The following is a 20,611-nucleotide window of genomic DNA, read 5'->3' on the forward strand; positions in this document are numbered from 1 at the left end:
GACTGTTTATCAGTATATAATCTATATAGGGTCAGTTTTCCACTTAGTCCTTGCAAGAACTCTGATATGTAGTTAGTCCATTAAACTACTTATTCTTTTTTTTTTCTCCTGCCCCAGCCTCCCGAGTAGCTGGGACTACAGGCGGGCGCCACCAGGCCCAGCTCGTTTTTGTATTTTTAGTAGAGACAGGGTTTTGCCATGTTCCCCAGGCTAGTCTCAAACTCCTGGCTTCATGTGATCTGCCCACCTCCGCCTCCCAAAGTGCTGGGATTACAGGTGTGAGCCACCACACCCGGCCTTACTTATTCATTATAGCAAAGATGTATTTAGTTCCTGCTGTGTGGTATAGACATTATGTAAGTACTTGACACATGATGAATAAGACATTGTCGCTACCTCTGAAAGAATCATAGGGTCATATAAACCTGTGGATGAGGTAAGGATGGATATTCTAGTCAAGGAGCCCCTGAACTGGGAGCTTCCTAAGGGCAGTGTTCCCGTTTTCTTCTCTGTGTACCCATGCCTGGTACATGGATGATGCTCAGTAAATGTTTGATGAATATACGCTGTGAAAACACAAAGAATAAAGCAGTTAATGTACTGAGGGTAACAAAGATGGCTTCACAGAGGAGGCAATATTTGAATTTTTTTTTTTTTTTTTTTTGAGACAGAGTTTTCGCTGTGTCGCCCAGGCTGGAGTGTAGTGGTGTGATCTCGGCTCACTGAAAGCTCCACCTCCCAGGTTCACACCATTCTCCTGCCTCGGTCTCCCAAAGTGCTGGGATTACAGGCGTGAACCACCGTGCCCGGCCATATTTGAATCTTAAAAGAAAACTCAGGCATTCATCAGGGTGTCAGAAATACAACTGACTATGGAAAGTTTGCCTTTTTTCCACATACCTCTGTTTAAGCAGCTATAGAGGCTATCTGATGTTTAATAAAACTCCTTGACTTGCTGAGTGTGATGACTCATACCTGTAATCCCAGCAATTTGGGAGTCTGAAGCAGGAGGATGGCTTGAGGCCAGGAGTAGAAGGCTGCTGTGAGCTGTAATTGTGCCATGGCACCTCCAGCCTGGATGACAGAATGAGACCCTCTAAAAAAATTTAAAAAATATTTGACTGATGAGCAACATGGAGTTACCATTGTATGTAGCTCAGGTAGTTGTGTTTGGTAGTCAAATGTTAATGTCACTTTAGGTGGAGTGGCATAGGTCATAATGTTTTATAATCATTAATGCCTAGCTAATTTTTAGTCAGGAGGGTCTTAAGATTTCTTTGTAGTTTTACATGTTGACTGAACCTGGGCCAGGGACTGGCCATTCATAATATCATTTGATTATAACTCGATATTTATCAGACTTACCTATGGTACAACTACATGGCAAAGGAACATTAAAAATAATGGAATAGGCCTGGCACAGTGACTCACGCCTATAATCCCAGCACTTTGGGAGGCCGAGGCAGGCCGATCACTTGAGGTCAGGAGTTTGAGACCAGCTTAGCCAACATGGTGAAACCCTGTCTCTACTAAAAATACGAAAATGAGCTGGGTGTGGCAGTGTGCACCTGTAGTCCCAGCTACTGGGGAGGCTGAGGCGCGAGAATCGCTTGAACCTGGATGGCGGACGTTGCAGTGAGCTGAGATCGTACCACTGCACTCCAGCCTGAGCAACAGAGCAAGACTCAGTCTCAGGAAAAAAAAATAATTAAATAAAATAATGGAATAATTCAGTTCCTCTGATAATTAATCAAAGAGGATGGCTAAAAAGAGATCTGTTTTAAATCACCTTTGAAGAAATGAAGGCCAGGCACAGTGGCTTATGCCTATAATCCCAGCACTTTGAGAGGCCAAGGCAGGAGGATCACTTGAGACCCTATCTCTTAAAAACAAGAAAGAATGGAAGTAATGAATAATAAGAAGAGTTGGGTAATGAACTATGCAAAGACCTAGAAACCAGACAGTGTAATTAACATGTTGGAGATTCATTTTATTGGGATAGATAGGTTAATTTTGGCCTAGTTCTTCCCTTCTTACACCTTCCCATTTCCTAGCCCATTTATGACTTAGAAGCCAGGATTCTGGGAAGTGTTTCCCAAAAAAAGATGGGTTTCATTTCCCTTTTGGTCTCCTTTAGAATTATGGCAAAAGGTAGTCCTGCCTCTTTCCCCATTCTGTTTTCTAACCAATTGCTCTCTGCTCTTTGCCCTCCTTCCTGGCAGAAAGCCCCAAGGAAAGCTCAGAGCCAACGGGTTCTCCAGCCCCTGTGATTCAGCACAGCTCAGCAACAGCCCCTACCAATGGCCTCAGTGTTCGCTCTGCAGCTGAAGCTGTGGCCACCTCAGTCCTCACTCAGATGGCCAGCCAAAGGACAGAACTGAACATGCCAATACAATCGCATGTAATCATGACCCCACAGTCCCAGTCTGCAGGTAGATGATGCCTCCTCTGGTGGAGAGGTCCTCAGCCAGAGCTCGCCCGCCCAAGAGCCAAGAGAGATGTCATCTTATCTCCTCCCATCTGCCTTGGACATGGCAATATGGGTCGGTGGGAACTGTGTGTTGTGAGTAATGGACAGATATGGGGCGTTTTAGCCACATGGTCATGTACGTTTGACACCTGTGCTGGGGGCCTCCCAGCCCCAGAGCCTCACAGATCATCCCCCAAGGGTGGGGTTTCTGATGCACCCACAGCCAAAGGCCTATCCAGATGGTCCGAACAATCACCCCTGCCCCATGCACGTGTATCTGTCTCTTTTAACACTAACCCTTGGCACTTCTAGGTTTGGGGTTTCTCAGTTCCCTCTCTTCCCACTAAGCTGTGGCTGTTACCTTTTTGTTCCTTACCAGCATGCCACTTCCTGCCAGATAGAGGGAGGCTAGATTTGATTTCATATCACCCACTGACCCAGCCCCAGCCACCCCATGGACTCAGGACTCTGTCTCCCATAGCTGCTTATTTACCCCTGGTTCCTTTTTCCCCTTCCTTAATTCTAGTTAAAACATTCACTTACAGAGAATATAAGGTTACCTTTGATGTATGAAGTAGCAGTATTTTCCAGTTCTTCCATAAGCTTTATTCCTTCTCCCTACCTGCCACCAAAAAAAAAAAAAAAAGCAAAAGAAAGAGACCCTCAAGAGTTCTAATTCTTTCTCATCTATTTCCAGAGCTATTTGGGTACCTCATTTTGTTGCTTGACTTTATCTAGTGTAGTGGTGGGGTCTTTCCCACCACCCCACTAGGCCTTGGCAACCTCGTTTTGTGGCCTTATTATTAAAGATTGCTTGGTAGTGGAAAGGGAAGGGCCCAGAATCTGACTGGCTGATTCTGTCTCCTCCCCTCCCTCCTTCTTCAGTTTTAATCATCAGGGCAGACAGGAACAAAATATTTCAAAGCTTGGTCCATCAGGTTAGGAATCAGTTGATTCCTTTATGTTTTATAAGAGTTTACTGGCCAAAGCGTACATATTGTCATCTTTGGTCATCTTTCTGCTCCTGCCTCTCCCTCTTCATTTCCCTGTCAACATTACCCCCCCGTCTCTCTTCTGTAACTACTTCAGACACAGCCCTCCTGGAGGCTGTCACGTAGGGGACTCTCGAGTTCCCTTGCTGTACCCCATCTCTCCCCCCTTGCTCTACCCCATCTCTCCCCCTCACACATCTGTCTGCTTTTCTGAGCTAGAGTCTTCTGTTCACAAGTGCCCATCACCATCTGGACTATCCTCTTTGTCTTTCACCAGGTTCCTAGCTTAGCCACTAGGTCTTCCAGGTCCTCCAGAGTTTCTTCAACCCATTTCTGCTCTCTTCCCCTTACATGCAGTGCTCCAGGATCTTGAAGCATCATAGCCAAGGTCCTGAGTGGGTTTATTGAGTATAAGATTGAAAGGAGGGAAGAAGGGAAGAGGGAAAGTACAGAACTGGCCCCCAGCAAAGGACCCCAGGGTCTGGCCTGGGAAATTGGTGACTATTGCTCTCAACCATTCTTTGAAGAGTTGGGTTGCAGAGGGAGCAGTTCATCTCTCTTGTCCCTGTTTCTTCCACATTAAGGCTTCTCATCTCCCCTGGGCTCTGAACTATGCAGTTTCTACCAGGACCATAGGAAGCAATTCAGAGCCAGAGGCCTGTGGATAGATAGGTCAGCTTTAATTGCCTTTCCGTATGAAACCCTTCCAGTTGTCCCAGAGCCACTTTCTGCCATCTGTGCAAGCCAAGAATGTCCTCTCCATCTTTCCTACCTCCATCTTAAACATACAAAATAACTGCCAGCTTCCTTTCTTATTTTGTCTCCAAAATTCACTGTCACAGGGGAATGAGAAAATATTTTAAGCTACAAGATTCCCATTTCCTTAAAGTGATATCCTATCCTAGTGAACCAGTCAGGTAGCAGGTTCTGCTGCATTTGTTTAAAATTTCCCCTCCTGCTTTTCAGAGCTGGTGCTAAACAGGCCACACCCCTAAAGACAAAGGAGAGAAAACATGGTTTTCTCATCCTCTACCACCAGGTACCCAACAGGAATAGGCCCTGAAGTGATTCAGACTAGCAAATGTTATGGCAGATGGTCAGGATGCAGGTTACCACATCCAGGGACTTCACTTTTGCCTTTAAAAATTCACAGCCATAACTTGTGCTCAGGACTTCCCCTTTAGCCGGCTGCTCCTTGGGATTTTCTCCTGCTTTTGTTTCGTTTTTTATTATCTTGATTTCCCAGTAGCAGCCTTGCCCTAAAGCTTGACTGAGTTTATGGCTCCTAAGGAGCTTTCCTAAGACTCTTGACTATTTTTCTTCCGCCCTCAGTCAAGTGTTTTTATAGTTAAGAATTAATTTGTCACTGCATACACGTCCTGCCAGTCTGTCCCTGTGTTGGGTGACTATGTAGAGGGTCTTTTTTATTTCTTAGCCCCCATGACTAATTATCTAGTCCTAACTTCATTTTTATCAGTGGGAAGATGTATACGGGACCTCAATGAGGAGCACTGCCAGAACCACAGTAACAAAATGGCACTGAATTAAGGAAGTAGCAGGTCAGAACCCCCTAGATAGTTCTTGAGTTGGTTCTCAGTCTCACTAAGGAGGCAGAACAATTGCCTACCCTGAAACTTCTCTAATAGTCAAAGGTAACATCACTTACCTTATTACTGCTACCAGCCAGACCCATCTGGACCAGAACCAAACATCATGGAAGGTGTCACTTGGTCCTTCCTAAAGTCCATGACCTTTCTAGAGGCCTAAGGGAGGACACTTTCAGAAAGGAGCTGAGTGTATGGTGGGTGTCCTGAATTCATTCACGTGAATACAGGACTCAGACTTCCCACCCCACTCCAATGTGAGTGCTCAATACACAGGCACTCTAGCTAGCTGCCACGTACCCAAGGCCACAGAGGAAGGGGACAGAACCAGGTCTTCTGGTCTGCTCACTTTCTGCCCCATTCCCCTAACAGAAAGCTTGCTTAGAGTTGAAAAGTCTGAGAAAGGCTCCCACACTGCTAGAGAGGCCACCAAAAAAAAAGTCATGCCCCCTTTACTTACTCTTTTGCTGCTGTTTATGCACCCCAAATCTGACTTCCTTAGCCTTCACCTGCCTCCTTGGCCCCAAGCATTAGACCATGTACTCTAAGTAGTGGTTAAAGAGGGACTGGGCAAACTGAACCTCCTCTCGCTCACTTCTCTATCCCTGTTCCATTGGTTTTGGCTCCTTTCTTGATTCACTGCCCTCTAGCACCACCCATCCTGGTAGATGGAGAGTGCTTAACCCCAACCATGCTCTATGTACAGCCTGAAGCACCAAGCAGACACCAAAAAAATTCTTCCTGTGGTTTCTGGGGCTCCCCTGCTCCACACTGAGAGGCTCCTTAAAGGTGCTAGCCCCTGAGACAGCTATCCCCACCAGTTTTCTCCTTTTTTCATAACTTTCTTCTCATCCCCAAATCATTAATTTTTCATTAATATTGTACATTGTATACACAGGAAGGAAATATGTTATTTTTTTTAATTTCATAACCAGTCTGTTTAGATTCCAGTCTTCCTAGCTGTATCACATATGCCTTGTTGATATGCTCTTTCTGCTTTCTTTAGACTTAATGTTTGACGGGGGTGGGAGTGTTTGGAAGAACAGGAAAGGTGGGGATCCTAAGGCAGATTGAAGGACTCCCTCCACCCCACTACAGCCTCCCACAACTCTAGTCATCCCTCTCATAGTACAGAACTGATTTCTCTGTGTCTGTTTGTACACACAAATGTGCATACAGACATAAATTCCCCCACCCCATACCAAGGTGGTTACCCAGCAGGAATGAGCATAGGTGGCCAGCAGCCACCATTACCACCCTCTGCACCAGTTGAGTTGTCTCTCTTTGGGGTAAAGTCCTACCCCAGAATGAGAAAAGGCTGGGGAGAGTAGGGCAGGTTAAAGGAGCTTATGTCCTTTGTAGATGTAGGTTTGTATCATAGCTACTAAGGTTTATTTTTTTAATGGGGGGGCCAATAGTACAGAGATATCTCACTAGCAGTAGCTACTGGTGAGTGATGTTTTAGCTGTAAGAAGTGGCTATGAGCAATAGTTTCACTGACTTTATCTTAGGGCAGTGGTTCCCAGAATATGGTCCAGGACCAGCAACATCAGTGCCACAATCGTCTGGGAACTTGTTAGAAATACACATTCTTGGCCGGGCGCGGTGGCTCAAGCCTGTAATCCCAGCACTTTGGGAAGCCGAGGTGGGTGGATCACAAGGTCAGGAGATCGAGACCATCCTGGCTAACACGGTGAAACCCCGTCTCTACTAAAAAAGTACAAAAAACTAGCCGGGCAAGGTGGCGGGCGCCTGTAGTGCCAGCTACTCGGGAGGCTGAGGCAGGAGAATGGCGTGAACCCGGGAAGCGGAGCTTGCAGTGAGCTGAGATCCGGCCACTGTACTCCAGCTTGGGCGACAGAGCGAGACTCCGTCTCAAAAAAAAAAAAAAAAAAGAAATACACATTCTCAGGCCCCATCCCAGACCTATTGAATCACAGACTCTGGGGGCAGGATTTAAAAGCACTCCAGGTGATTCTAATGCACACTAAAGGTTGAGAACCATTTCTTAGGGATAAGCTGGGAAAGTATTACAGGTGTGGAGGATATTTCAAATACATATTTTGCCTTTGCACTAACATTCTTCCATTTCTTTCAGTCTCTTCCTCCATTCCCATTAAAGTAATCCCCATCATATCACTGATCTCAAAATCTAGATTTGTCTTCTTTCTAGTCGTATCCCTAAAACCATGCATTGGTCTGGACAGGAGTTGTTCCATATTCCCTTGCAGACTGGTCACTCCATGTTCTCTGTTACAGTAAGGACCAGCCAGAGCTTCAGCTGTCCCGTTCCTCCCCGCACAACACACACACCTTTCAGGCAGGGAGGAGATGAGCCTCCAGCCCCAAGAGTGGAGGCTGCCACATCCTAACATAGTATCTATTGAAAAGGAAGCAGTGTGTATCTATGATTATATCTCTGATCATCTATATATTTTTGACATGTAGCGACACCTCTCCATCTTATCAAGGAACTCGGTCTGGGTCTCCCCAGTGCCCAGTGGTGGCCTTTGACAGGTAGGAGGATGCAGTGCTACAGGCTATTTTGTTTTTTGTTACAAAACTGTCTTTTCCCTTTTCCCCTCCACCTGATTCAGCATGATCCCTGTGAGCTGGTTCTCACAATCTCCTGGGACGGGGCTGAGGCAGGGGCTTCGCTCTATTCTCCCTAACCATACTGTCTTCCTTTCCCCCTTGCCACTTAGCAGTTATCCCCCCAGCCATGCCCTCTCCCTCCCTTCCTTGCCCTGGCATATATTGTGCCTTATTTATGCTGCAAATATAACATTAAACTATCAAGTGAACCACTGTTATGTCTGATGCTTCACTCCTCTATCCACAGGCCCCATTGTCCACTCTTCTGGGAGGTCACTGGCCTTTCGCATCTGTCATCTTCCTCACTCCCCCATTTCTTAGGACAGAAAGAACAGGGATTCTTGTCTTTTTATGCAGGGGAGACACAGCCTATAGAAGGTGGATGATTTCTATAAATTACAAAGTATGACAGAAGGCCCGGGGCAAAGCTCCTGTGGACTGCCTTGGAGACAAAGGCCCTTGGCATCCTGGCAGCAAGCACTCACCAGGAAACTTAGTATGTGCTTTATGTGGATGGTGGGTGGGAGAGTTGCTGATGGCAAATGGCCTTTTACTTTTCAGTGTTTTGTTGCCAACCCCCACCCAACCATTAAAAAAAAGTTGCCATTGTGACCAGGGAGCACACACACAGACAAAGACAGAAAGTATAGCTTTCTATGGTAAGGAGGAGGCTGGTCTGGAAATGAGGGGCAAAGTTTATTTAGAAGCAGGTAAGAAAACCAGGCATGGTGGCTCATGCCTGTAATCCCAGCACTTTGGGAGGCTGAGGCGGGTTGATCACCTGAGATCAGGAATTCAAGACCAGCCTGGCCAACATGGAGAAACCCCGTCTCTACTAAAAATACAAAAATTAGCCAGGCGTGGTGGCACATGCCTGTAGTCCCAGTTACTCAGGAGGCTGAGGCAGGAGAATCACTTGAACCTGGGAGGCAGAGGTTGCAGTAAGCTGAGATCACGCCATTGCACTCCAGCCTGGGCAACAAGAGTGAAACTCCATCTCAAAAAAAAAAACAAACAAAAAAAAAGAAGCAGGTAAGAGTTCACAAGAAAAACAGGTAATGCTCAGAGACTATGGGAATCAGGAAGACGTTTAGGGAAATCACAGATAATTTATTGCATCTGTATATTCCTTTATAATTAACATCACAAATGAGAACAATGAGCCAGGCGGAAGAATTTGACAAAAGAGATAGCAGGTGTCTCTGGAGTTTCCCAGTAGGAGAGAAGTGATTTAAGAAGCTATCTGTGGCTGGTGTTTGGTAGACAATTGACACAAATAGCCTGTGCCTCCTGAGGAGAGCAGGAAAGGCAGTGGTGGTCTTCACTGTGTTGTGGCCAAGAGCACATGGGGGTCCAGATAAGGGTAAGAAAGGAAATTGCTAAAAGCCAAATACCAAAGCCCAGATTATGAGGTTTTGGAGGTGGGAATGCACTCTGAAAACTGGGCAGTTCACCAAATTAGAGGAATCAACCCATTCCAACTTCAAAGGAGACCAGTGACCTCCATCCTGGACACAGGAAGCCCCCTAGACCAGCCTCTTTCTGAATGCAGCTCAGCCCAGAGCCACTTGTAATTGATGTTTAAGGAAATACTAGAAGCAGCAGGATGGTAAACATGGAAACATGGAATGTCTGCCCTATGCTACATGGAATGGTAGATTGCTTTACTGTTCACCTCGTGATAACAGGAATAGTCGCTTCATTTTATTGATGATGAATTGAGGTTTAGCCAAGTCACACAGTGACGTTCAAGAGCTAGGATTACAACTGAGTTCTGTCTGACCCAGAGCCACCTCTGCAGTGTCCCATCCACCCTCACACTGCTGCTTCTCTGGACCTCTGTCAGATAGGAGCAGACAAGGATTATGCTGAGATGCAGCAGCTACTGCCCACAGAAGAGCCATCTTCCCATGTCCTTGATACTCCCTTTTAAGAAGTGATAAACTGGCCGGGCGCAGTGGCTCATGCCTGTAATCTCAACACTTTGAGAGTCCCAAGCGGCGGATCACCTGAGGTCAGAAGTTCAAGACCAGCTTGACGAACATGGAGAAACCCCATCTCTACTAAAAATACAAAACTAGCTAGGCACGGTGGCACATGCCTGTAATCCCAGCTACTTGGGAGGTTAAGGCAGGAGAGTCACTTGAACCTGGGAGGCAGAGGTTGCAGTGAGGTGAGATCAAGCCATTGCACTCCAGCCTGGGCAACAAGAGCAAAACTCCGTCTCAAAAAACAAAACTACAAGATGCCATGATGATGAATGTCAGGTTCTATGCTTGGGACCAACCATGAGACAAAGCTTACAAAAAGGTTTACCCTGGCTTAGTCTGCATTAATAGAAATACAGTATCTGGAGCATCCAGATCCAAACCTGCTGTGATCTGCATATCTAAAGGATAAATTGGTTCCTAGATGCCTTGCCTTAAAGAGTGGGGTGCTTCCCCTTGAGCAAAAAAGACTATGGAGTGGGCCGGTTGCGGTGGCTCACGCCTGTAATCCCAACACTTTGGGAGGCCAAGGCAGGTGTATTGCTTGAGGTCAGGAGTTCAAGACCAGCCTGGCCAACATGGTGAAACCCCAGCTCTACTAAAAACACAAAAATTAGCCAGGCATAGTGGTGTGTGCCTATAATCCCAGCTACTTGGGAGGCTGAGGCAGGAGAATCACCTGAACCCAGGAGGCAGAGGTTGCAGTGAGCCGAGATCGCACCACTGCACTCCAGCCTGGGTGACCGAGCCAGACTCCATCTTTAAAAAAGGCTGGAGTAGAAGAATGAACTCTCTTCAAAAAATATGAAGAGCTTTTCTTTTTTTTTTTTTTTTTTTTTTTTTTTGAGACGGAGTTGCTCTGTCGCCCAGGCTGGAGTGCAGTGGCCGGATCTCAGCTCACTGCAAGCTCCTCCTCCCGGGTTTACGCCTTTCTCCTGCCTCAGCCTCCCGAGTAGCTGGGACCACAGGCGCCCGCCACCTTGCATGGCTAGTTTTTTGTATTTGTAAGTAGAGACGGGGTTTCACCGGGTTAGCCAGGATGGTCTTGATCTCCTGACCTTGTGATCCGCCTGCCTCGGCCTCCCAAAGTGCTGGGATTACAGGCTTGAGCCACCGCGCCCAGCCCATGAAGAGCTTTTACACATGAAAGAGATGAGAGACGTTCTGTTGAGACTTAATGGAGCAAACTAAGACCCCCAGTAGAAGTCACAGGAAGGCCAAAGCCCCCTGAGCACAAGGATAAATATGTCTGAAGACTGTCTGAGGAGACGGTAAGTTCCCCGACTAGGGCACGTGAGGTAATCACAGCTAACAATTTGAGGATACCTGTTCTATGCCAGCTGTTTTACTGAATGGATTACAAAAAGTATGTTAATGCACACCCTAGGAAGGAGTTCCTTGTAAAATGGGCCCATGTTTTAGGTGAGGAAACTGAAGCTCAGAGCAGGAGACAACTTGCTCAAGCAGAGGCCAAGGCCTTTATGTCTTGGCTCTTCCTCAGCACAGGCTAGAGACCCACACTGGTGGGGATTCTCAGAAATGGACTCGAGGATTAGAAGGAACCTGCACTATATGGCTTTGAAGGCCTCTCCCTGAGGATTAGTGATTCTGATTTTTCTTTTTTTTTTTTTTTTTTTTTTTTTTTTTTTTTTTTTTTTTTTTGAGACGGAGTCTCGCTCTGCCGCCCAGGCTGGAGTGCAGTGGCCGGCTCTCAGCTCACTGCAAGCTCCGCCTCCCGGGTTTACACCATTCTCCTGCCTCAGCCTCCCGAGTAGCTGGGACTACAGGCGCCCGTCTCGTCGCCCGGCTAGTTTTTGTTTTATTTTTTTTTTTTTTTTTTTTTTTTTTTTTTTTTTTGAGACGGAGTCTCGCTCTGTCACCCGGGCTGGAGTGCTGTGGCTGGATCTCAGCTCACTGCAAGCTCCGCCTCCCGGGTTTACGCCATTCTCCTGCCTCAGCCTCCCGAGTAGCTGGGACTACAGGCGCCGCTACCTCGCCCGGCTAGTTTTTTGTATTTTTTAGTAGAGACGGGGTTTCACTGTGTTAGCCAGGATGGTCTCGATCTCCTGACCTCGTGATCCGCCCGCCTCGGCCTCCCAAAGTGCTGGGATTACAGGCTTGAGCCACCGCGCCCGGCCTTTTTGTATTTTTAGTAGAGACGGGGGTTTCACCGTATTAGCCAGGATGGTCTCGATCTCCTGACCTCATGATCCGCCCGTCTCGGCCTCCCAAAGTGCTGGGATTACAGGCTTGAGCCACCGCGCCCGGCCTCTGATTTTTCTTAAGACAGGATTCGAGGCTACCCTAGCATGTGAGAGCGAGAGCCAGAGCCAGGCAGCGGCTGTGGTGACCAGAGTTGGGGGCAGAATGATAGTCCAGCCCCATAGTAGCCTGCTCCTGTCTTTCTGGGACTCCCTAGAGTCTGGACCCTAGCACCTCCACTCAGCCTCACCCTCCTCACTTCCTCTGCAGAGGTCTGTTCTAGGAAAAGGAAATGGCCGGAGCTGGCAGTGAGGAGCTGTGACCACAGGGTGGCAGCAGTGCTTCAGCTGTGGAGGGCGACTCTAGCAAGGGCAATGAGCCCAGTCCGAAAGCAGTGCTCTCTAGTGAAGATGGGGGATCTGTCTGCAAAGATTTGAAGCCACACCCATTCAGTGGGCTCCAAAACCCTGTAGCCTCCTTCTATATCTTAATGGTTTTTCTTTTTTTTTTTGAGACAGAGTGTCTCTCTCTTTGCCCAGGCTGGAGTGTAGTGGTGCCATCTCAGCTCACTGCAACCGCTGACTCCCGGGTTCAAGCGATTCTTCTGCCTCAGCCTCCTGAGTAGCTGGGATTACAGGCACCTGCCACCACCCCCAGCTAATTTTTGTATTTTTATAGAGACAGGGTTTCATCATGTTGGCCAGGCTGGTCTCGAACTCCTGACCTCAAGTGATCCACCCACCTCGGTCTCCCAAAGTGCTGGGGTTACAGGTGCAAGCCACTGCACCGGCCAAAAAAAAATGTTTTTAATTAAAAAAAAAAAAAAGATATAGGTTGGGCATGGTGGTTCACACCTGTAGTCCCAGCTATTTGGGAGGCTGAGGCAGGAGAATCGCTTGAACCCAGGAGCCAGAGGTTGCAGTGAGCCAAGACCGCACCACTGCACTCCAGCCTGGGCAAAAAGAGCGAAACTCTGTCTCAAAAAGAAAAAAAAAAGTTAAATTCTCTGCACCATCATGAAGTTGAATATATTTTTTTCTATCCACAGGCAAATCTGAGTAGCCTCCAAGAGGCACACAAGCAGAGGATAGGCTGTGTGGCCCTGTCTAGTCATCCTGACACTCTGACCCTGGCTCTTCCCACTCCTCTTCCACTCCAGGACATCCTACTTAACTACTCCTGACATGAGTTTCTTGTGCTTTAGTCTACAAGTTAGGAAAGAGGGGAAGTGATAAACTGAAGCTCTCCAACCTGTTGAGGGATTAGGGGTTCTTGTAAGTCTCCCCAGGGCCTAGCTCTGACAAAGCATCTGCAACTAATGACGCTTCTTGAGCTCTGGAGACAGGATTTATGCATCTAATAAAGTCTGTAACTCCAGGCTTAGGGGCCTGGGGCAGGAGGCTGAGAGCATGAAGTCCTGGGGGCGCCATGGGAGGAGATCCCAGGCGGCTCCTAATGAGCCCTGCATTTCCATTTGCCTGCTCTAGATTCCCCTAAGGCTACTGTGAGGCTGGGGGTGGGGGGGGACAGCAGGTATAAGAGGCTGGGGTGGCTGTAGGAGGGTGGATGGCAGCATGGATTCTAGGCAGGCTGCTGCACTGCTGGTGCTGCTGCTGTTAATAGACCAGGGCTGTGCTGAAGGGCCAGGAGGCCAGCGAGAAGACCAGCTCCCCACGGTGAGTGTGTGTCCCGTCCCCATAGCACCATTGCTTCTACCTCGGTTGAGACTTGTGCTCTAGGTTCTGATACTTTCTCTGGCTGTCAAGGTTGCCATTAGGTCCTCACATCTGAGGAAATGGTTCTGCAGCCTCCTACCCCTTGCCCCTGGAAGCCAGTCCCTTCCCCTTGTGACTTACATGTCCAGGGTATTTGCCCATCTTCCTTCCCTGATACCCCCTTGGCACAGGAGGAAGACAGTGAACGCCTCCCGCCACAGGATGCCCAGACCTCTGGGTCACTGTTGCACTACCTGCTCCAGGCAATGGAGAGACCTGGCCGGAGCCAAGCCTTCCTGTTTCAGCCCCAGAGGTGAGTCTGAAAGGGATACAAGCATGGCAGGGGTTGGGGGTAGAAAGGGCAGGAGACAGAGGACGAGGAGAAGGAAGGGGGCTAGAGAAGGGAGACTGCAGGGACCTGAGGACAAATCTTTCCTAAGGTTTGGCAGAAATACCCGGGGATCCTGGAGCAATGAACGGCTGAGTCCCCGGGCTGGAGAGGGGCTGAATTCCCAGTTCTGGAGCCTGGCTGCCCCTCAACGCTTTGGGAAGAAGTGACATGTCATCCCTTGATATGTTTGCATGCAAGGCCCACACCGAAAAGTGTCAATATTTGCCCCCCAAATAAAGTTGTCTGGCTTCTGAATCCATGTGTGTCTGTGTGAGACTTTACAGGGCTGGGTGGAAGCCCAAGAGCAAGAACCACTGCCCTTCCCTCTCCACCAAACCCAGCCCTCCAACAAGGCAGCCGACAACATTCCAGGAGGCCACTGCACCCAGCCTCCTCCCACCAGAAAGGAACACATGAGAATGGCTGGAACAGGAGCTGAAGGAAGGCACACAAAAGTAATGTGGTAACCTCCTCTGCTATCCACACTGCTCAGGAAATAAGAGAAGGGCTTAAAAATCTACAAAGCAGCATATTTATTCCAGGCTCTAGTAGACAGCCCCGATTTCATTCCCATTCATCATCAACAATAAAATGAGGACAAATCCTGGGCTGGCTGAGGCCCTGTGGTCCTTGGCTCCTTGCCCTGTGCCTTCTCAGCCTCAAGGCAGGCAGTCTGTGTCAGAGGTAGAGATGGTACCCACAGAGGGTACCACAGCTGCGCAGATACATGAGCCCAGAAGCAGAAAGAGCCCGGAGCAAAGGGTGCACATCCATGAGTCTAGCTGGGGCTTCACTTGCTGCCTGCCATGATCTTGAGGTACTGCAGGGCACGGCGGGCAGCCTCACCACGGGCTGCCTCCCTGGTGGTTGCAGAGCCATGACACACAGTGGCCGGCTGGGTGGACAGTTCCACCAGGCACTGGCAGAGTCCACTCAGGCTCAGTTCCTCTGGAGAGCAAGAGAGAGGAGGGAGGCAATGTTGGGTGGGGAGGTAGCCCTGGGGAGGGCTGTGTTCACGTCATCATCACCCCCTTCTACTTGCTCCAGTCCAGCCCCCACCATCCCCTGGCTCACTCCCCAGCTAGCCATACCAATATCCAGGTAGCTGACATGGAAGGCCTGCTCCTCAGAGAGCTCACTGAGGACACGGCAGCAGGCAGGACCCAGGGCACCCAGGGAGCCCAGGGAGCAACTGCGGAGGGACAGGATCTTCTCTCCCACTGAATTTCGTAGAGAATCCCAGGTGCAACCTGGGCCCCGGTTTCGAAGACCATCCAGGCGGGAGCCCACACCCTGTCAAGATGGAACAGTGAGAAAGATGAAGCGAGAGACTGTGGGACCCAGGCACTGAAACATTCAACGTCAAAGGAGAACAAGGAACAAACAATGCTTCCTCCACTCAATCTCTGGGTGGCCCCTTCTAACTACCAGGTCCTGGGCCAGGTGGCCAAGCATCCCTCCTCATCCCAGTAACAGAGCTACAGAGCGGGCCTACAGTCAAGGCTGTGTCGGCCCCAGGAACCCTGGGTCTGGTAGGAAAAGTGTGGCAGAAGCAGGCCTAGGACCCAGCGAGACTCACTGCTGAGTCACAGACCCAAGTCCCTGGAGCCCTGCCCTGGCATGGAGGATGGGCCACGGTGCCCAGCCCACATGAGCCACTCACAATGGAGAAGTGGTCATCATCAGGCTCCACCTCATTGCCATCCCGGGCATCCAGAGGCACCGTGTGCACTCGAAGCAGCATTTTGGCCGCCGCATTCCGCTTTGCCAATTTTTTGGAAGTGCCACTCCCTGCATGTGGAGAGAGGGCTGCTGGGTTATGATTCCCCACAGACCCAGTGCTTTCACCCAGGTCATACTTGGATTAAGGGTCCCCCCAGAATGTCAACTGGAAAAGGGAACTCAAGACCTGCCCGTGCACCTGAGAACCTGGTCGGCCAGGGAGAAGGGGACAGATAGGGTGTCAAGAAGCTAAAAGGAAGGGGCTGAGCCAGGGACTGTAAAGCTAAGAGAGCAGGGGGTGTAGCAGAGTGAGGCTAGGAGCTGCTCTGGGGCTGGGGCCAGAGTGCTGCGGGAGAGGAGCTGTGAGAACCCCCTCCTGCCCGGTTACCAATCTCAATGAAACGCTCCACTCGGCAGGTCATGGTGAATTCTTTGCGGTGGGCTGGCCCAGACTCCTGGGTCACTGTGTACTCTGGCAACCGCCAGCCTTTCTGCACCACCAGCTCCTTGGAAGGGAGACACAGGGTGCATGAGGCTAAGTGAAAAAAGGCTTCTCACACCCACGCTGGTCCCCACGCAGGAGCCTCAGACTCTAGGTGAGAGGAAGGAGAGAGGGGGGTGGAAAGGGCCTCAGCACAGGGAACTGCCCCCACCCCCAAACACACATAACCTTCCCTCATGGCCCCTGGCTCAAGGGAAGACAGGCATGCATGCGAAATGAGGATGGGGCACACCTGCAGAGCACCAACGGGATTGCACTCAGACTGCTGAGGGGAGACGGGGGGCTGCAGTTCCATGGGGGGACTCCTGAAGGAAAAAGGGCGCAGGGCCAAAGTTGAGGTGAAGGGTTCCATCTGAGCCTGCCCGTGAGCTCCAAGCCTAACCACTACTTTAGATTCCCGACTACTATCTCCTGATTCCCACCGGGCAGGCAGCTGTCTGTCCACACATCGAGCCTGCTCCCTCCTGCTCTAGCTGGCTTCTTTCCCCCTCCCACTCAAGGGAGGCCTTCTCCAGGCCCCAGCCCATTTCCAATCTGGAACACCTGTGTATCATCCAAGCCAGGACAGTGGGAGAAGAGCTGTATTTCCAGTCCCAGAAGTGCCTGATGGGCCTCAAACACAGAACTGACATGTGGTCAACCCAGAAGAAAATGGGGCCTGCGAGACCCTTAAATATGGTCGAACATCATCCATAAGGCTATCTGAAAATCACAAATGACCTTCTGACCCAAGAGCTTACCCCAGCTGCTGTGATTTCTTCAAGTTCTGGTTCCCAACTATTCCATTCTGTTTATTCTCAGACTTCCTCATGCCTGACCAGCCTGGGTCCAAAGACTGAGGAGCCAAAAACCAGAACCCCTTCCTCCACCCACCTCAGGCAGTCAGGGGACACAGATACCTGGTTAGGACAACAGCTGGAACTGGGGTAGCAGCTGCTGCAGCAGTAAAAACCGGAATGTCCTCAGGCAGTGAAGAGTCTAGGGGAGAAAAAGAACTTCCCGAGGGGAAGGGGGCCTTTGATTCACACCCATGTATAGGGGGAAGAGAGGGGTGGGGGACCCACATCCTCCTGACCTCCCGATCCCCTAAGAGAACTTCCAAATTGAGCCAAAGAATCAGGGAGGCTCAACCAACAGCTTCCTCCTGGGATCCTTTGCCACCAAACACCGGCAAAAAGACTGAGAAAAGAGGGTCTCAAAGAGGGTCTCTTTGTACCAAAGAACCAGAGGAGCAACAAACTCCAACTTGCGTGTGAAGGAAGGACATCTTGCTAGAACAAGGAAGTATGTTGGGGAGCAACTCCCTTTAGCCTCAGCCTCCACCCCTCTCCCTCCCTAACCCAGGTCCCAATCTACTGCCACAACCCCTCTATGGGGCTAACCAACCCCTCCACCCCAAGAATTCTTCATAGCAGCAGAAGCCCTGGAAGACCCTGTTCAGGTCCAGAGGGACTCTCAGGAAGAGGCCAGGTCAGGGTGGTTAAGTGTCACCTGGCCAGGCCTGGTGGCAGAGGGGGTGGTGCAGGGCCTGGGTTCCTTGAAGGGCTTCTGGGATGCCTCGGTTCCTCCCTCACCTGCTGTCCTCCAGGGCCGGCTCCAGCATGCTCCCCCCTTTGAGGTGTTTGAGGGCCACCTCAGCTGCCTTGTGCTTGGCTGCCTTCTTGCTGGGGCCCTGACCTGAGAGAGGGGGCATGGGCAATACTGGAGGTCACTGGAAGGATGGGAGAGAAACCAGCATCCTACAGCCTCTCTCCTCACAGCCAGAGGGAATCAATCAAGCCCCTTCTGACCAACCACCTCCTGCTGAAGACTGGAAGTATTTCACTAATTGCTAGAAGGAAGAGCCCTTATCTTTCCATTAGCTTCCAGAATTAAGCCATGCCAAGCAGGACTTCTGAGCTCAAACGCCTTGGGTGGACTTCTGAGCTCAAATGCTTTAATTTCCCTTGCAAAGCACTTTCTTTTCCCTCAATAAAAACAGAGAGCTGGAATAAGAGAGGGTAGGCTCTGGAGTAAAAGCCCCACTCCGCCACATACTAGGCATGTGACCATGCACCAGCCATTTACTATCTCAAATACTCAGTTTCCTCATATTCAACATGGGCGAGCGGGGAGGAGTGGGGGGGGATACTGCCACATACATCACTGGTTAGACTGAGGTTTAAAATTAAATGGGAATTTGGTTAAGCACCGGGAACAGAGCCCAGCACGCCAGGCACTCACTCCCCCAAATACTCCACTGGGATTTCAGTTATCTTCTCTTCCTTTTCCTCTAGGGTGATGTGGCAGTCCTGATCGATCCTCTAACTCTCCCACGTCCTACCCACCTTCTCACAGCCCTGTTCTCCCAATCCAGTCAGTAGCTTTTCCCCTGAAATCTCTCCTTCCCTCACTGGCCTTGGAGAAAAGGACTGTGAAGAGAGAGACTCCAAGAAACAAAGCCATGGGGACCTGCAAATGCACACCCCAGCCAGGCTGCCCAAGCCTTCCTCACCAGTGCAGCTGGTGTCGCCAACGGTGACCCGGAAGGTGAAATTAGGTTGGTGGGCTTGGCCCTCGGCTTTGAGAAGGTCGTACACAGGCGTCTTCCCTATTCTGGTCCCATACTCCTGCAGAAGGCTGATCGGGGTCTTGCCTGGGTTGGCGGCCAGCATTTGCTCTATACTGGGGGAAGGGGCACAGATCCATATCACACCTCCCCTCTCTGTACCCACCTGGCCAAGCACTTCCATACCAGACCTAGGCACATTATGGGGGACATAGGGTCCAAGGAACCCCAGGCAGTCTAGCATCCATTGGCTGGGTTCCAAGTGTAGGTGCAGGCTGGAAGAGTAGGGCCCACTACCTCAAAGCAAGGGGGGAAGAATGCACTGCTCCTGCCTCAGTTAAGGTGGGCACGATCCTGTGCCCCATGCAGGTTGAAAGTGCATACCCCCTGACACAGTGCAAGCCAGGAACTCAGTACCCACCAAATGCACTGAATGTGGGGGCATAAAGCCCAGTGTTCCAGTGCAGTCTGGGAACCGGGCCAACCCCAAACTATTTAGAGCTGGAGGCAGCAGCCACTGCCCCGGTGCACGCCGGGAACCACTGCCCACTGCCCCAGTGCTTGCCGGGAACAACCCTCAGGCCAGGTGCATGCTGGGGCCGCGCCGCTACTCCCTCCGCACGGCCCCACGCTTTTTGCCCAGAAGGAATCGGTACGAGGCGGCTCACCTAGGCAGCCCGCAGCCCGTGGTAATGCCGGAGCCTTGCTCCTCTTCACTCATTCCCTCCTCCGTCCCCGCGGGCGCCACCGTGACTGCAGCCTCCACGCGCCCCAGTACACCGCCGACGAGCTAGGGCCGGGGCCAAGCCCGGAGTCGCGGCCGGTAGGGCCCGCCGAGGGGCACGCTGGGATATGGAGTCCCCCGCCCACCCTACTTCATGAGCCTCCATCTGGAGGGGAGCTATCCGCCCCACAACCCTCCGCGTGGCTCGCCCGGGCAGGCTGCACCGCCTTCTGGGAGGAGCGGGCTCTCCGCAGTCACTTCTCGAGAAGGCCGTATTTTTTTGTTTGTAATACCGTCCCGCCTCCTTCCTTCCGCGCCCCCTCTCTCCCGGGCCCTGAGGCTGTGGACATGCGTACTAGCGGAGGGGAAGCCACTGGGTAGCGGGGCGGTAAGGACTCACTTGGGCACGGAGCCTTTTGGATCCCGAGAAACTACAGAACCCAGGAGCCCGCGCGCCATCTTTGCCGCAGCCGGAGGGGCAGGGTCAAGCACGTACGAGAAGCTTCATGTTGTCATTGGTTACTCCCATTGCGTTTACTTCCTCTAGGCACATTGGAATTGGTTACTTCGACTAAAGGGGCGGGGACAAGGAAAAGTCAGCCCCCTGACCCCGCCTCCTTGGTGAAGAAAGGTTGTGATTGGTCCGGAGAGGTTGCTGTCGGATCCGGGCTCTTTGCGGTCTGAGAGGGTGGGCTTTACCTAGACGTCGGAGGGGACCGATGTCTGTCTGCGCAGGGCTCTGGAGCTGGTGCAGGTCCAAGTCAGTCTCAGTCCCCTCAACCCACAGCCTAAGCCCCTGGCCCTTAGGCCTCCGTGACACAGAACTTGCTTCCTCTTCCTAAGTCGTCCTTCACCTCCCTTCAGGTTTTGCTTCTTTCGTAAAACCTTTTTAGAACGGCTCTAGTGAACCTCTCTAACTGGCAAGGAAACCTCTGGGGCCTGATGATCAGGCTGTAGTGTGGGGCGACAGGATTAGAAGGACTAGGCACCTGGGGGTTTCGTTCCCTCTGCCATGAGTCTTGGGTCGCTCAGCTGAAGAAAGCAAGAGTGAATTTTGGCCGCCTAAGACTAATCAACTGATCTGGGTGTTGAGCAGACGCAAATTTTTTAGTCCGAGAGCCCCATTGCCTCCTCCCCCAAAGTCGCACAACCACTGGG

At 50.7% G+C, this 20,611-nt stretch overlaps 3 protein-coding genes across 14 annotated transcripts in view; 2 read left to right on the forward strand and 1 right to left on the reverse strand.

The window, feature by feature from the left end:
* Positions 1-12,992, forward strand: part of LOC104670588 (cyclic AMP-dependent transcription factor ATF-7) — a 130,923-nt gene extending 117,931 nt beyond the window's left edge. For 4 of the 8 annotated variants that reach the window (XM_030938428.1, XM_010373895.2, XM_030938430.1 and 1 more), the window contains one exon: positions 2,223-2,492. In XM_030938428.1, coding sequence (XP_030794288.1) covers positions 2,223-2,440 — 218 coding nt within the window. In that variant the 3' untranslated portion in view covers positions 2,441-2,492. Of the gene's footprint in view, positions 1-2,222; positions 6,755-12,899 lie in introns of those variants that run through there. The other 4 variants (XM_010373890.2, XM_010373892.2, XR_004059502.1 and 1 more) reach the window with 3 other exon arrangements.
* Positions 12,993-13,259: 267 nt separating this feature from the next.
* NPFF (neuropeptide FF-amide peptide precursor) lies at positions 13,260-14,212 on the forward strand. Of its 2 annotated transcripts, XM_010373889.1 has the most exons (3): positions 13,260-13,527; positions 13,758-13,879; positions 14,007-14,212. In XM_010373889.1, exons 1-3 carry the CDS (start codon positions 13,426-13,428, stop codon positions 14,122-14,124), a joined length of 342 nt encoding a protein of 113 aa, XP_010372191.1. In that variant the 5' UTR covers positions 13,260-13,425; the 3' UTR covers positions 14,125-14,212. The 2 variants fall into 2 exon arrangements, with proteins under 2 accessions (XP_010372191.1, XP_010372190.1); XM_010373888.1 differs by having other exon boundaries at positions 13,372-13,879.
* A 254-nt stretch (positions 14,213-14,466) lies between these two features.
* On the reverse strand, positions 14,467-19,911 carry TARBP2 (TARBP2 subunit of RISC loading complex). Of its 4 annotated transcripts, none has more exons than XM_010373898.2 (9): positions 19,398-19,911; positions 18,676-18,840; positions 17,756-17,858; positions 17,081-17,176; positions 16,414-16,486; positions 16,068-16,185; positions 15,621-15,748; positions 15,049-15,250; positions 14,467-14,905 (listed from the first exon to the last, which is right to left on the reverse strand). In XM_010373898.2, exons 2-9 carry the CDS (start codon positions 18,833-18,835, stop codon positions 14,748-14,750), a joined length of 1,038 nt encoding a protein of 345 aa, XP_010372200.1. In that variant the 5' UTR covers positions 18,836-18,840; positions 19,398-19,911; the 3' UTR covers positions 14,467-14,747. The 4 variants fall into 4 exon arrangements, with proteins under 4 accessions (XP_010372200.1, XP_010372198.1, XP_010372199.1 ...); XM_010373896.2 differs by having other exon boundaries at positions 18,676-18,845; positions 19,398-19,910; XM_010373897.2 differs by lacking the exon at positions 19,398-19,911 and adding an exon at positions 19,151-19,289 and having other exon boundaries at positions 18,676-18,845.
* Between the last annotated feature and the right edge of the window lie 700 nt (positions 19,912-20,611).

The sequence above is a fragment of the Rhinopithecus roxellana genome, chromosome 10, assembly GCF_007565055.1.
Source record: "Rhinopithecus roxellana isolate Shanxi Qingling chromosome 10, ASM756505v1, whole genome shotgun sequence".
NCBI lineage: Eukaryota > Metazoa > Chordata > Mammalia > Primates > Cercopithecidae > Rhinopithecus > Rhinopithecus roxellana.

Bases quoted from the DNA above. Each gene is read 5' to 3' on its own strand.
- NPFF (XM_010373888.1), top strand. From the start codon at position 13,647: ATGGTTCTGCAGCCTCCTACCCCTTGCCCCTGGAAGCCAGTCCCTTCC. The intron at 13,880-14,006 runs GTGAGTCTGAAA...ATCTTTCCTAAG, and splicing joins TTCCTGTTTCAGCCCCAGAG to GTTTGGCAGAAATACCCGGG.
- TARBP2 (XM_010373896.2), bottom strand. From the start codon at position 19,450: ATGAGTGAAGAGGAGCAAGGCTCCGGCATTACCACGGGCTGCGGGCTG. The intron at 17,177-17,755 runs GTGAGGGAGGAA...CCCCTCGGGAAG, and splicing joins CCGGCCCTGGAGGACAGCAG to TTCTTTTTCTCCCCTAGACT. The intron at 15,749-16,067 runs GTAACCGGGCAG...CTCCACATGCAG, and splicing joins GGAGCGTTTCATTGAGATTG to GGAGTGGCACTTCCAAAAAA.